At 35.1% G+C, this 16,087-nt stretch overlaps 2 protein-coding genes across 2 annotated transcripts; both read right to left on the reverse strand.

The window, feature by feature from the left end:
• Positions 1-48: 48 nt before the first annotated feature.
• Positions 49-10,883, reverse strand: LOC113496738. The gene is made up of 9 exons (XM_026876057.1): positions 10,790-10,883; positions 8,546-8,791; positions 7,415-7,620; positions 7,007-7,150; positions 6,494-6,568; positions 3,589-3,622; positions 1,500-1,699; positions 948-1,091; positions 49-247 (listed from the first exon to the last, which is right to left on the reverse strand). Exons 1-9 carry the CDS (start codon positions 10,794-10,796, stop codon positions 161-163), a joined length of 1,143 nt encoding a protein of 380 aa, XP_026731858.1. The 5' UTR covers positions 10,797-10,883; the 3' UTR covers positions 49-160.
• Positions 10,884-12,442: 1,559 nt separating this feature from the next.
• LOC113496389 lies at positions 12,443-16,085 on the reverse strand. The gene is made up of 6 exons (XM_026875577.1): positions 15,784-16,085; positions 14,220-15,173; positions 13,549-14,151; positions 12,921-13,466; positions 12,739-12,848; positions 12,443-12,668 (listed from the first exon to the last, which is right to left on the reverse strand). The coding sequence occupies exons 1-6, from the start codon at positions 15,881-15,883 to the stop codon at positions 12,462-12,464; spliced, it is 2,520 nt and encodes an 839-aa protein (XP_026731378.1). The 5' UTR covers positions 15,884-16,085; the 3' UTR covers positions 12,443-12,461.
• Positions 16,086-16,087: the final 2 nt, after the last annotated feature.

The raw sequence follows: 16,087 nt of genomic DNA on the forward strand, positions 1-16,087 counted from the left end.
GAAAACAGCTTCAGGATTTGATGTCTTAAATAAAATAATACCACTACAAAATTTTGAAGGGCATTTATTTATAAAAGTGAGGCTGTAGTTTTTTTACGAGCATAGCTTACCTACTACATAACATTATGAGTAAAATAGTTTGTATTGACAAATGTTTGAATTATTTAAGTACTAGGACCTCGTAGATTGGGCAGCTTCGCTCTTGGCCGCCGAAGGGGTAGTAGCAGGTTCCGTGCGATGGGTGGACCTGGAAACAAAAGACGGTTTGAGAAATTGCAGCATCCTTAGACAACTGTATCTTAACAAACATTAAGACATGTATAATAATTCAATATAATCCGTACGGAAGGTAGATATAGTAGGTAATCTATATAATTATTGTGTTTTCAGCAATTTGAACTGTAAGTATTGCATTTCTACCACCATTAAAGTACCTATATTGTGATTGTGGAAGTGTGACAACGCAATACACGGCATAGAACGGCATCTCTCTTCCACAAACGCAACACTACTTGATCATACTTTATCTACTTCAGAAACAATACTTTGTAACCGACCAAGTAAACAAAGTAATAATAATATTGGCCGCATAAGATTTCTGACTACATCATATGTATATAAATAATAATCAAGCGTATATACGTCCAAGTACTGGGCACAGGCCTCTTTCCATATAGGAAAGGTTTTGATCACGAGCAAGAGCATTGATAACCACACTAGCTCACTGCAGGTTGGCGATTTCAAATTTCAATATTTGAAATCCTGGTTTTGCTTACGATGTTTTCTTTCATTGTTTGTTTCAGTGGTTTAGAATAATTAAGAAAATACATATAAATTTAGGAAAGTCACATTGACACTTTGCCTACGTTGGAACCAAACCGTACTATGGAGCCTATGAGCTATGGAGCAGCTATGGAGCGTAAGATCAGTAAATTCTTCTTCTTTACCTTTCCAGGAGTCATGGCACCATCGTGGGACACTCTGCCGCAGTAGAGGGGCTCTCCTTGCTCGGTGGATCCAGCGATCACGGCGAATGGGGGAATCTCTCCGTTGGACGCCGGCTCCCAGTATACCATCGGGGGTACGAATACCTGAAATCCAGATTGAACATATATTTTAAATTCTGTAAATTACATTCATGTATAACTTGATCACTTTCACTGAACTAGCTATTGAATATAGTGTAGTTTATGAAGTTTCTCGCCAGTTCTTCTCCATAAGAATGACACTTTCGAACCGCGCAACTAGAGCCATTATTGTAACGTTTTGAAAGAGCCTGTTAAATGGAATACTTGATTAAAAAACTTTTAAATTTGGTTTTTGGGTGCAGACGACAAAATGTGAATTTTCAATTATTTTTGCAGCATGCGTACAAAACAATATGTATCTTCCAATGGAAGGGACAGATTTCCAAATAGCTAGAATTGAAATTGGACACTTAATTTAAAAGAGAAGCTACAGCTAATCTTTATTCATATATTTGAAAAATGGAGCTTTACCTCAAAGCTGTCCTTGAAGATTTCCTCTCCACCATACGCGACGTAGCAAGCTTGCTTGTTGGGGATGACCTTGGCCGGCAGCAGGTCGTTTCCATGGTAGGCTCTGCCGACGAAGATGGAGTCACCATCTACGTCGAAGCCAGCGTGTTGCGCGTTCGGCGGGAAGAAGCCGTCTGCGAAGGTGTACGGGATCCAACGGTCTGGAAAGTGACGTCCAAAATTTTAGTCAATGATTATCATTTTTAATAAAGCCATCGATGCGTACAGAATAGAATCATTTTTTTTGGGTACTTGTCTTTTATGGATTTCAAATATGCTTTAAAAACAAATGTTTACTGCTGCAGTATCGATCGCTTGCCTGTCTTAATAAATGCATACATGCATGCAATGATAGCTTTCGGCTAGCGATGGTTAAATATAACGTTTTTTTTTACTTTAAGTCACTAGAGGTTGTTTACCTATACTCGTATTTTATAGAGGATAAGTTTCAGAGATTGTTAAAAAAACTATACTTATAAAAAAAACATTATTTGTGTGCTACATGCTAAATATTAACGCAGAATAAAAATTGATTTGTCCTTTCCAACATTGCTTTAGCAATATTGTTGATCTAGAATTTTTTCTATCCATCCATAGAAATAACGAGAACTAGCGATAACATTTCAAAACAACATGTGCTCGAGTTTCATAGATTATGTTTAAAACCACAATTGTACTTTAACACAAACGTTTACGTTTGTTACGTCCTCCAGCTCAAACGACTGGATCGATTTCGATGAAATTTCCTATACAGGTAGCTGGCAGCTGGGCATAACCCATAGAGTACTTTTAAGACTACTGTATTAAAAGCTAGGTTATGTTTTTGCAGCTACAACCGACCGCCAGTAGACTAAGAAATACGACCACTATCTACATTTAAATCCATGTAAGAATTGCAAACATTGAAAAGAAAATACATTAGACTATATCAAATAACTTTAAATTAATTAATGACACAATTATAATTATCATCATTTTAATAGGTAGAATCATTACGTGTCATTACTATTGACAAAGGCATCTTCATAATTACATTTTTATCAAGAATGCGGTACCTATTTATAATTCAATTTATTTTCCTTGATAAACAATCTCATGTGAAATAATTTATCTTTAAAATTTTAAAGCAAAGTAATGGCTGGATAATTGACGAATAGATTTTATATTCCGTTATCAGTGTTTTTTTTATAAAAATCTGGTATTTTCCTTTCTAATCGCCAACCCGCAGTGAGCTAGCGTGGTGATAAATGCGTAAACCTTCCCGATACTACATATAGGGAATAAATAAAGCCAGTGGCCAACTGTGAGAAATTTATATGCTGGTACTATAATTTGTTATATTTTAATTACGAAAGAGTACCTTCTTTAGTGCAGTACTTACTTTCAAAATATTTTAGAAAGGTTAGGATACACACAAAGTCTCGCGACACAAGAACTAAGTTCGTTACTGCTTTAGCCGTGCAAAAAAAGAAAAACTGTTTGTCTTCACGACGATCATTCGTAAAATAGCATCGCTTTTATGGCTGAGGAAATAATTACGACGAAAATACTAGATCGTCTGCTTCAGTTTGCAATACGGATTTAGCTTAATAACGCTGGAAATATCTAGAATGTCAGTGAACTCCGTAGTCAGTTGACAAACACAGCGATATCACTCAAATATCAACACTTCATACAATTGCTTTTAATAATTGCCTTTAATAAAATCTTTCTATTTCTTTAGCTTGTTACACAAGTACGTAAAGTTGAAAACACCATAAGATACATGAAACACATCAATCATAAATTTGTTTTTCATTTTAGGATTTAGATAAACAATATTTTTATTACAGATATATCTTTTCTGATTACACGACATGAAAAAAACATCAATATAAAACACGTGTATTTTGAACTCGAATTTTGCTGACCCTGTCAAATTTAACACAATTTTTAGATGTTAAAATAAAAAAAATGATTAAAAATCTATGCAATAATATACCAGTTTTTAAGTAACGGCGGAAGAAAGTTAAACATTAATTTTATTTCCACTTTTATTGTCACAACTCACCTGCCATGTTATCAGCGATTACGTTCACTACTAACTAACTAATTTCGTTCTCTTTGTTATTATATATCACATAATGCGTGGGTGAGGCCTGGGTCTGATAACAGGTGATAAGCAGACAGGTTCCAATTTGTGATTACACTGTTGGAGTCATTTCTATGTCTGTGTGCAATGCAATCAAATATCATTTGTCCACGATTGGTGAATTCCTATTGGAACTGGATCGATCACTGATACTCATTATCAGTGTTGTGTGAGTGAGTAATTTTGAATGTGAATCAAATTGCAGTGTACCTATTGTTTGATAGCTTTCGATAAAATTTTCCTTAATGAACTTTAGTCTTTACCACAATTTGAATTATATTACCTCGTTTAATGTCGATTAAAATGACGTCCGGTTGCATTTTTTCTGATGTCAATTTTCTTATCTAGTTAACTTTGTGTGCAATTGGCAAACTAGTTTTCATTCTATCTCGAGAAAGCGTACAATAGAATATCCCGTCGAGTTTAGAGGAGGACGGGTAAAGAAAGACGTGCGATTGGGAGTATTTGTAACAATCCATTGAGCCCCTTCTTATTTTTCTGATTCGGGTAAAGGGGTCCTCCGCCACGTCTTGAAATAACATTATTTGGGTGTTCAAGAGAGATGCGACTCTATGCCGTGTATCAACCGCTGTCAACTGTATCAATCGTGTTGCAGTCCCTCTGATTTAGAGGTAACCCTGATAACCCTAACGAATGTGTTATTTACTAAAATGCTGAATATAAAGATATTATTGAACAATCTAGGGCCTAACACCTCCTAGGGCTCCCGCACGGGGCCAACCGGCCACTAACATAATATATAACGCCATTACATAGGATGTAGGCATATATAAAAGAGAGGCCGTTATACGGGGTGTAAAGGGCTTTCACACTTCCACAACTCCAATAACGGTTGCTGTAACACGTGGTTGTAGGCTTCTAGGTCTGCTTCATATAGTATAAAAGATAAAATAATATTAAACACACCCACTTTTTCATATGAGACATATGTTATCTTAAAGAAGAGCGGGAGACCTTGTGATAATCAAATCTAATCGGTCACGTTGCTTCGATAGTGATCACTGAAACCATGCTTTTCCATTGCTGGTTAAATCTACTCATTGTTGTAAGAGTCTGGTGAAATTAGTAACTAAGCCGCGTGAGTGTCTCACATGACAATTATAGTTTCCCGGAGAGTCTTGAAAGTTTCTAAAACTGATCTTTCTTGGAAATTCTCATGATGTTGTCCATAAAGTGTGCAATTCCATGCTTTTGAGTTGAACTTTTTATTTAACAATCTTAACCCAGGGTAATAACACATGGTCTGCCTTAATATGCACTGCAAGTTGAGGAGGATTCAAGTGTTAGCAACAGCAGATTATTTCTACATTTCCTTATATGTCAATCATGCAGGGTTATGATGCTAGTACATAAACATATTTTAATTTAATTATTCAATCACCGGGCATGCTAACAAATAAACTTAGTGATGTAGACATAGTTAGACTTAAATTATGCCTTAAGTCGTTCTTGTGGCTAAGAGCACTCTCTCGTTTCGAAAGAGACACAGCGCTCTGCTATTTGAAGGGGCGGACGCCATGGCGTCTCGCAATGTAAACTGCGCTGATTCATGAAATCCTTTATAATCATTTTAAGAATAAGTAATTTAAGTTCGTTGACCAATAATTAAAGTATGTGCCATCTATTTCCTTATTTCTATGTACATAAATTGTTAAATATTTTTTGTCAACCATCGAGCCCCAACCATCTTCGACAGTACACGGCCCCGATTCTGCTATTTACAACGGCCGATGAATGAATAAAAATTGTCTGCTTCTTAAATCATTTTTTGTTTTTTTAACAAGTTACATAAATGTCTTACTTTACCTAAGTGTAAATGAGATTTTTTTGTCAGGCGCTTATTGTTTTGTTTCGTTAAATTATTTCTCCTTCTCCTCACTAATTTTTCCCCACTTCACTATTACCAACTATTTTAGTATTATGTAATTCCTGATTATTCTATACTAATAATATATTGCCGATGTAATAATACCTTCACATGTATTTACACTATGCCTGGGATTAGATGAGCTATTCTTTCGCAAACTTTTTTTTCTGGAGTTTTTGGGCTTGGGTCAAAGGTAAAAATAAAAAATCTGGTCGATGACGTATATGAATCGGTTTTGAATTACCTTTCCAGTTTAAAAGGTTGAAACGCAGATAACACGATATCATTTGTTTAGATTCTTAAAAAAGGTAAACGATCTTGACGTGTCCTATGTCTAAAAACTCAGCAAAAACAGAAAACATGACAAAATTAGTAAAACAACAATCAAGATTACCAAATCAAATGTTTAATAACACATTGTTTATTAAAACCTAAAACAAAACTGACGTCAGCGATGCAGACCCAGTCGGAGATGGCAGATGACCTGGATTCAGTCTTACCGAACTAAAGAGATAAGTAGAAGAAGAATGTCGAGGCTTTTGCCCGACAGTGGGATGTTTATTGCACTTTTGTTTGTAAGTATAAAAAACACTAAGGTTGTTTCAAATCGAGTATAGATCATTATGATTTCAATTACTTTGAAGAAAACACCATTTGTAGGAAAATTAAAAAGAAGCTCGTTTTGTGTATTATTTATTACATCTATTACAAAATATATATATTAGGTTTCAATTCCTGTAAATTTGTGTTCAATATTTTCTTTTCTCTTAAAATTGTAAATACAAATCTTCCATAGTTTACGCACGTATATTGCAGTTACCTATCTGATAGTCTTTTTTTTCATTTCTTTATATTTACATTTAAAAATATCATGTTTACGAAGTTACTTATGTGTACTCTTATAAAAAATATGTATAAGTACATTTACAGTAGTACGAGGCACTCGTATTCTGTGGAGGACCTTTCTTCGCCGTCGAAGGGGTAGTAACATGTTCCGTGGCTGGGGTGAATCTGGAAACAGAGAGAATCATTATAATAATTGAATACTAATGTGAAAATAGGAAAATATTAGGTGACAATGATATAAAATAAAATTATAACATTCCACAACTATCACACAACGCCATCTAGTTTCAAACTAGGGAAGCTTGTGTTTTGAGTACTGTACAACTGATAAATATATTTATCTCATATTTTTAATCGCTTTCAACTAGTTCCTAATAACTTTGAACTATAGACTTTTACTAGTAGACACTACTTTAGACTTTCGACCAAGCTCTTAGATGTCAAGACCCGGCCAGATTTCAACATCTAATAGGTTTTGTTCGTATCACAGATGTACATAAATGTTAACTTCGGCCGCATTGGTTTTAAGATGATAGGAATTAAGATATAATCGCACGTTCACGAGTGAATTTAAACAAAGTAGTTTACTATAAAGTTAGTTACCTTGCCGGGCGTTGTGCATCCGTCGTGGGTGACCCTGCCGAAGTAAAGTTTCTCTCCGTCAGCGGTGGAGCCGGCCACCACGGCGCCGGGGGGGACCTCGCCGTTTGTGGAGAACTGCCACGAGAACATGGCGGGGACCAGGACCTGGATGTAAAGGTTTGTGAGAACGTTGTACGGAAATAGGAATTTTGGAAATAGAATGCTGGTTCTGCTGTAAGTAGTTCCTGTACCAACTTTTCTGGAATGGCATTCAGATCAGTTTTCTTTGACGTACTACTACTAAGAAGTTACCTGTATTGGTGCTTATATTTTTAATGTGAAAACTTTTTAATTTCACTACATTTTATAACAGACTGTGGTACAAAATCGATTTTGGAAAATTTATTGATATGATTTCATTCTATTCACCTCAAACTGATCCTTTGGGATCTCCTCGCCACCATAGGCGATGTAGCAGGCGTTCTTGCCGGGGATGACCTTGGCGGGGAGGATGTCACCCTCGTGGTGAGCCCTGCCGGCGTAGATGTCCTCACCATCGGCGTCCTTGCCGACGCACAGCACACCCGGGGGGATGGAGCGCTGGCTCAAGCATGCTGGGACCCAACGGTATGTACCTGAAGTCAACAGGACAACGGTTAATACGGTGAAAGGGGTGATGATGGGAATAACAAAAAACAGTTAAATGGTTACGTATAGACTAAGAACGACACTACTGATAAAAAAGCAAGCGTGAATGGAATATTCCTGTTGTAGAGACATAACTCATTATTTTTTTGCCCAAATTCAAAGCATTTAAATCTCCTGGACATCGAGCAGTTGGAAATGAAGATGAAGTTGGAAGCTGCCAGCAAATTAGGAGATGCATAAAGTGAAAGCTCTGTGACGAAGCAGATGGAGTTTTATGTATTTTCACACAAGAACAACACAACACGAAGGCACGGCCAAAACTCTGTATGGGTTACGACTTTCATTTCAAAATTAGTGTTTTAGTCACATAGAGTATTAGATACAATTAATTATTAGTATTCAGATTGATAGAAAGGAGTAAATCTGGATTGGATAGTCACCATAAAGAGGATTGACCCAACGACGCCGAACAGTAGGTACAATGAAGCTTATTTCAGAGATAGCACCTTCGGTGAAGCCCTATATGAAATTGTTTTAAGGAAAATGGAGAAAAATTATGAAACAAGCCTTATCATTATAAGTCGATTCATGTTTACCCGTATTGTTTAAACTGATGTATTGCAAAGTTATTTTATCAGTCGTCTTTATCGATAATACTAAAATGTCCCGGATTAGATTAATGATTGCTGGTGCGATGGAGTTTCTGTGTTACAATATAATGTATTGATTAAAATTCGTTGCAAATTTCTTTCGAATTTCATAGAAATTGCTGGATATGTGCAAAAGCATTATAAGCGGTTGACTTATTTGCATAAGGACTTCGATATATGGTTTGATGTTCAGTATTGAAGGGTCTATCTGGACGAATGAATGAGAGAAGGTGCTGTCTCCTTGAACCCAATCCAGACTTACTCCATGGCAACTCGACAGTTTCTCCGGGCAATTCCGGTAAAATTTCAGCTGGTTCAGAGTTGTCAACGACCGTGACGGTACTGCCTGGGTCGTGGTGAGGTGGGGGGTACGGGTAGAAGGGGGCATGTACCGGGTAGTACACGACGCTGGGCCCGACCGGGTACATGTAGGGAGGGTGGCCGGGGCCGGGCGGGTACGCGTGCCGCGGCGGTGGGGGTCCACCCCAACCGTAATAACCACGACGATCTGCGTAATGTGTTAGTTTCTAAGTATATTCATAAGTTGGGAAATATTAAGAAGACTTTTTGACCTTTTATCAGTTATTTGCTGAAAAATTGATCAAGGTGATCCAAAAATTGGTGAATGCTTCCATTTAATTCTTAAAGAAAGCATTCAAACGGAGTCGGTACTAAATTTGTACCTGCTATTCTAACATTCAGTCACTTCATTTTCTTGGAACTTTATCAAAATAATCTGCACTTTATTTAGTTACGGGTATAATTGTGAAGTTGATTCGACATGAGACGTGGCTGCTATTGTTTTCGTATCACTTTGATAATACGAATAGGTACTAAAGTACTTTAGACTTGAGCTGTATAATGATAAATTTTTAGTATCATAATTTTGAAATTTTGTCGATAAAATAATATTAGTAATTTTAAGAACTGCTGATATATTACTGAAAGAACTGAAGGTAAGTTTTTTGAGAAACTATTTTCTACAATAAACTAAAGTGAATGATTTGTAGATAGTAATAAACTATCTACAAGTTGCGAATATAGAAAAGCGTTGAAACTATGTCATAGCCTAGTATAAGAAGGCCAATTTCCTTCATTTATATTTTTGACTGAACCGGTTAATTGACAGATTTTTAGCAATAACATGCATGATTTGTTAGTAAAAACGTTTAATTAAAATAATCGTTTTGCTGTTTGTTAAATTCTAAACTACTAACCATACCGTATTAGTTGCATATAAACAAAGAAATGTAAACGTTGAATAAGTTCTTAAAGTAGGTAACTTAATATTTTATTGAGTTTTAAATCATTGTTTGACCTAGTTCTAATATATTATCTAATCCGAATCTAAGATATAGGTAATCAAAATTTAGACTCGTTTTGAGCTCCAAGAATAAAACTATTTTTAAAAATATTGATGACACTAAAATAGATTTAATTTGAAAAAAAGTCGTTATTATAAGAGACGATACTTGGAAGGCAGATGAAGTATAAGACTTAGATATTGGTTTAATTTAGGTAGTCCTAGAGGCGTACCACATCTCAAAGTAAGATAGTTAGCAGTTGTAAAAACTAAATGGAAAAATAAACGTGTAGAGTGTCTACGAAAAAGAATAGACAAACTATAAGAGTCAGTGTTAGACCCCCTGAAACATTTGCAATTTCTATTTATCTAGTATTTCCGTTTCAAGTAATCCTACACCCACATTTTGTGGCATTGACTTAGTATTTACGATAAGAGCCCGTATTATAATCGCCTTTTAATTTGTTTCTGATAAATAATAAATTGTTGGTAACAAATTGGCTTTATAGATTTCGATAATATAGTTATTGTTGTGTGAGTAACATCGAACGACAGGTGTTATCTATAAGCTGATATAATACATCCAAATAATTTTAACATTAAATTTGGGTCATTACCGACCTTCTAAGAATTATGTTTGTTGTAATAAAAAACCTATAATAGAGAAAATCTTTAAGAGAACCAATGATAATTTCTATTCTGTTCAATTTACAATAAACTATTATTAGCACTAATAAAACCTTCGCAGTAGTTACAGTGGTCTTTTAATCAATATTTTATTTTACTGTGAGAATTTCTTGTTAAATTAAGATAAGTAAACACTTGGAACACTTTTAAATAATGTAGGTCAACAATCGTCTTGCGCGGAGTGCATTGTTTGAGTGAGAAAACAAGTGCTCGCGCATGACTATTTACATGACAATATGTGCGCGTGCGCTCTCTAAATTGTCCTTCTAGATCCTTCTGTTTTTGAAGTATATAGGTATCACTTCGTTTTGAAATGATTAATTTTAAAGAAATATTAATAAAACTATGTACCTAGATACTTCTATTGTTTTCGCAAACCTTGGAGGAAAATGTTTACTTTTAAATATTGGTTGAACAAAAATAGCTTTTAGTATCTATTTTATTCAATATCGATAAAATCTCGTAGAAAATTAACAAAGACCGAACAAAAAACAAAAAAAGTATAAATTATTTTACCATTCATGATAAGGCTTCCAAAATGTCAACGTTTCACAAAACTAGAGGCAACGAGTGTTGCGAATGTCACTGCTAATTATGTACTGAACAAAAGCGAAGACGTTCGCTAATATTTAAGATAGTAAGTTCTAGCAGGGCGTTATCAGTGTCTCGATAACAGTTATCTATAGATTACACTCACCTGCCATGTTTTCAGTGCTCTCGGTCACAAGTAACTGCCTTGTCTCTGCCTCGCACCTGTATTTAATACAAATGTGACTCATTAAGCTAACGACAAATATATTTTATAACGATGCAACTATGTTCACTCTTAGGGTAACGATCTGGTCCTATTAGCTATATATTAATGAGAAATTAATTATTGGTAATTGTAGTTTGATTATAAATTGCTTAAGACTTAATTGGTGGTTTGTTTATTTGATTCAGTCATAGTTTGTCGATCATTTCTTTGAAAATGATTCAGATATCATTACGAAAACTGACTTTTAGTACCATAGGATAAACAAGTATCAAAATTTTATTTTATTTAGGACCTCCAACAAAGGATATACACACAAAATCACAAACATTTTAAATAAGATGAGACCATTTCAGTGTACTCCCTCAATTACAGGAAGCCACAGCATCCAAAGGGTTTCGACTGAGCTATACTATAAAACATAAATTATGTCCATGTTAAAAAACTCTGTCTAAGTAGATAGAAACTAACTTCACATGCCTTAGATGTAAACTTAAAATGTCATAAGAGTTATCACAAAACAGACATTTGAATTAAGTTTTAATATACCTAGATTTCGCGCCCTTTTTCGCAGATTAAGCTTTTTTACGTCATGTTGTTTTGTTGTCTGTTACACCATATACCTAATTATGATATCAATGAATGAGTCACATGAACACTGATGTTATCTTGTACAATATTACGTACGCCGGATTGTGAATTCTTGCACCCTGGGAAACACTTCCGATAAGGGAAAGGTGGGTTAGAGTAACAAATAGCTCTCCTTTTTTTGAAAGTTCAGCCCAAACTCCTTAATTCAGCTTCCAGCAATTATGGACGTGAGTTGCCAAAGTTCACAAATCAAGGCGGCATCTCTCTACACCTGATACTCTTTTTCTGGGATTTAGTAGGCTGTTGTTGAGAAGTGACCAATGATGAAATGACGAATTGATGGAGGAAAAATGAAAGGCCTATCCAGTAGTGTCTGACTTCATATTAATATGATAATGATAGAGAATGAGCAGAACTCCTCTCGGCCCGGATTTTGCAAAGTTCCATGTAATCGTTTTTGAGACAAAGTTTTTATATCCGTAAACAGCAGGAAAGCTTACGAATGATTGAAAAAATTGTGGACTTTGGACTTCATTCACAAAAAGCCTTTAGGTTTAATCAACTAAGGATATTACCGATCAATCTTATCAATTGTACCTATCGCACGTATTGTATGACCCTATAAAGTATGATGAAGATAACGAGCTCTAGTCATAATTTTAGAAATTGTTTTATTTACAGTTATATTCTAACTTCACATTTTATTGAAAACGAACGTTATTTTGATTAACATCATGTAACAAGGAGGTTTAGCTGGGAGCTAAAAAGTTATGTACCCATGACTAAGCTTAGAACATGAACCGGGAGTGAAAGCATCAAAATAATTAAGTCAATAAACACGGTTTAATTATTACAAGACTTCATTGTATCCATGACTATTTTAGATATGCCTATGAATTCTTTCAGCGCGTAATCAGAGTTTGTTCTTCTGTAATCCTCCATGGCCGCAAACGCCATCACCAGGTCGTGAAGAACTCGATTAATGATTTCACTCATTGAGTTATGATTAGGTCGTTCTGGCTTCTCGGCGATATACAAGGATGCTGATACCTGAAATTAACAGAGTTCCTAAGAAAATCTATTCAAAAAAGTTACAGACACACATTTAAATTTAATTTACCTTAGCCCGCCAAGTTTCTATAACTTCTCCCAAAACTGTCCCTCTATGTTTCGCACCTACATTTTGTAAATTATGACGTAACAGGACCAAGTGATGCGCGCGACAAATATCTGCAACAAGCAAATCAGTTACCTCAGTGAGCCTCACTCAAAACGTAACATGACTTGACCTTAGTTACTTGCCTTTTTTGCAGTTCTTTTCATCTTCACCATTCGGACAGTTTTTTCTTCCATTACATATGTTTTCTACGGGTACTGTAACGTTTTGTACATTACAAGCGTATCTGGTTAACACCGGCTCCGCCAAACAAGCTTGGACACAGTTCCGATTACATCTGCGTAGAGCGCAAAGACCACCTCTGCAGTAACAGCTAGCTGGTGATATTAAGTTTTCGTTTCCAGCGTGACTACCCTTCAGTGCAGTTACCAGTTTCTCATTGATGGATAACAAAAGCAAGTAAGCATCGTCTAGTTCTTGGAGTTTCATCGTTTGTGACAGATCTTCATAGATCGACACGAGCAGATTAAAAGCGTCGTCTCTGAGTAATTTAATAGTGTGAGAGTCAGTATTCGTTCTCATTGTCTGCTTCTGGAGTTGGCGAACTAATCCGTGCAGTTCAACCAACTTATTTCGACTTTTTATAAATTCGTACGATTTTGATTTGGTTGATAATAAATCTAGTAATTTACTATATGTGGCGCTGACGCCAAATTTGGAAGTCCCAGAATCTAAAACCGAATAACAGATATGAATATATTGTACGCTAAAGAAATGTTTTACTTACCTAAAAAAAAATATGAGGTCAATTACCTATTACTGCACAATTACTTTCGTCAGTTTCATCAAAGCAGTCTAACTTCCCATCGCAGATAGTATTCAATGAAACGCTTGTTGCCCCATTTATGGCTTGACAGCCCCAATGGTTTAAACTGTACATTTGCCAGCATACTCGCTTACATGGAGCATCACATTTTTTACCTTCACAATATTGATTTTTGCAAGTACATGACTTCGGAGAAAATGCGGGATCATGAGGCCCGTCATCCAGTTGGTCAACTTCTATATCATTGTACTTGCGAGCCACGCTATTTCCTGTACGATATGGGTCAATATGCTGTGCGCACAGTGTTCCATCTAAAGCGTATGAAAGAGTACTTAAAATCAAATTCACGTCGCTAACTGTCTTCTTAACGAAACTGTCATCCACATGATTTTTGTCTTTATTTTCACTTCTTGCATTTGGGGCCTTGATATGATGCTGTAAAAAATCCATTTGGGTTTGTAGTACATCCCTCAAAATTTGGTTCTGTGCTGTGAGAATAGTACCGTCCGTAGTTGACGCAAAACATTGACGGTTAAAAGACGCTTCTATGTCCGTCATTACTGCAGTGGCTTTCCGCACTTTTTCCATTGCTGTAACGATTTTATAAGAATGTTTATAAATTCAACTCTGTTTTACATTTAATTTTGGACTCACTTACCTTGCGTAGTACAGTTTTCTTCATCGATGTGGTTCCAGCAGTCAACAGCTCCATTACATAGATATTCTATAGGAACGCTTTTACCATCTCCACATGATATTTGATTAAACGACTGAATGTTAAGACACGTTTCTTCTACAATTTCATCGCAGCGTGGATCTATAGAAGTATCATTTAAAGATTGTGCGATAAGCTCTTTATACTTGTTTATTTCTGTTAGATCGAACATAAATTTCGACGTTTTGGCTATATCAAAATCGAAGTTTCCATGGCTTTCAGTTTTTTTTACTTCTATATCGACGTCTTCTACTAGAGGTTCGAGCGTAGTAGTACTACTGACAACTGGAATATTATTTGTGTTGGATTCAGGTTGCATTCGTCGTGCATTCGCTTTATTCTCTTCATCTAACATTTTCCGCATGGATACTTCAAGTCCCTGCGCAATCAGACTGCTATATGTTTTTAGCTCCTCATGCTTGTTATGGATTTGCATGTGTTTCTGTTTCGCCGATTCTACAATCCTTTTCCTAATCTTTTCCAAAACTTCTTTTTTCTTTTCAACAGTTTTTGCATTCTTCATAAATTCTTTGGCTAGAGTTTGGATTTTATCTGCAATTTCTTTGATTATTTGTTGTTTTGTGTTCTTGTCTATAACACTTCGTGACTGCGGTTTTGCGTCAGTATGAGAACTAGATTTCCGTTGCGATTCCACAGCATGCTTATTAAGTTGTTCATTTGCTTTTGATTTAAATTCATCCATTATAAATTTAACATATTTATCTGCATCAGCGCCCATAGCTTTGGCAGATTGCCTTAATTTATTTTCAATTTTATTTAGAATATTCTCTTTTTTCTCTGCTGGGGCTTTCGATAGCGAATTCATTGATATATTAGATACTTTTTTCATAATTTCTTGGACGATCATGGATTTAATTGTACTATTACTTTTTTCGCCTAAAAGAATAGGTAAAAAATAATAAAGGTATAAAATGCTATAAAATGTAAATATATATACATATATTTACATTATGTGACCCAAAATTGAAGAAGCTCTAACATTGAAAAATCTGCATTTTTTGCATATGAACACTAATTTCGCTCCATTAGGACGTCCAGCACAAAAAGAGAATTTGTGTAGGTCACAAATATTGGTTGCAAGTCGTCGTTAAGTGGGTTTACACATCATTAAAAACATCTACGAAACCTCCGTTATGCTAAGACCAAAAATAGACCGGACTACTATTCTACATCTGCGCTCAGAATAACTGCATAGTTATATTTAAAATAATACTAATTCTAATACTGGTTCTTATTAAAAATATATATCAATGCCGAAAAAAAACCATACATAGCGTCGAGTTAGGGGAGAAATATTTTTTTAAAGTTAAATACAAAATCAATTAAAAACCTTTCAATAATTTTATAACTTTTTAAGGATTATTATATTTATTATATTTCAACGTAATAGAGCGTAGGTAGTGTAAGTAGTTAAGTTACTAAGGACGGAGGCTAGCGCTAAACAGCTTTAAAACACCAAAAGCAAATAAAAACAAACTATATTTACCATGGCTGATGTGTGAAAACGCAAATACAATCATAAAAACAATATAAATTTTCATGAAGAATATTTCTTTTTGAAGAACCATTGAAATTTTCATGACCATTAATTCAAGCGATCATTAATTAAAGTGGTAAAATAGTCATTAAACATCATGTAACTGATGAAAATTAATGAGATGAAAATAACTACATTTTTATTGAGAGTATGATAAAAATAATTAAACTGGTGACACATAACAAGAGTATTATACACAACACTTAAATCCCTTAATCGTAAAAAATATACTGGGATATAGGAATAATATTTA

This window comes from Trichoplusia ni, chromosome 8, assembly GCF_003590095.1.
Source record: "Trichoplusia ni isolate ovarian cell line Hi5 chromosome 8, tn1, whole genome shotgun sequence".
In the NCBI taxonomy this organism is placed as follows: Eukaryota; Metazoa; Arthropoda; class Insecta; order Lepidoptera; family Noctuidae; genus Trichoplusia; species Trichoplusia ni.

Coding starts and splice junctions, on each gene's coding strand:
- LOC113496389 (XM_026875577.1), bottom strand. CDS start 15,883: ATGGTCATGAAAATTTCAATGGTTCTTCAAAAAGAAATATTCTTCATG. Junction 13,467..13,548: donor AAGTAATTGTGCAGTAATAG/GTAATTGACCTC, acceptor ATTCGGTTTTAG/ATTCTGGGACTTCCAAATTT. Junction 12,669..12,738: donor TAGAAACTTGGCGGGCTAAG/GTAAATTAAATT, acceptor TGTTAATTTCAG/GTATCAGCATCCTTGTATAT.
- LOC113496738 (XM_026876057.1), bottom strand. Junction 7,151..7,414: donor TCCCAAAGGATCAGTTTGAG/GTGAATAGAATG, acceptor CTTTACATCCAG/GTCCTGGTCCCCGCCATGTT. Junction 6,569..7,006: donor GATGCACAACGCCCGGCAAG/GTAACTAACTTT, acceptor CTCTGTTTCCAG/ATTCACCCCAGCCACGGAAC.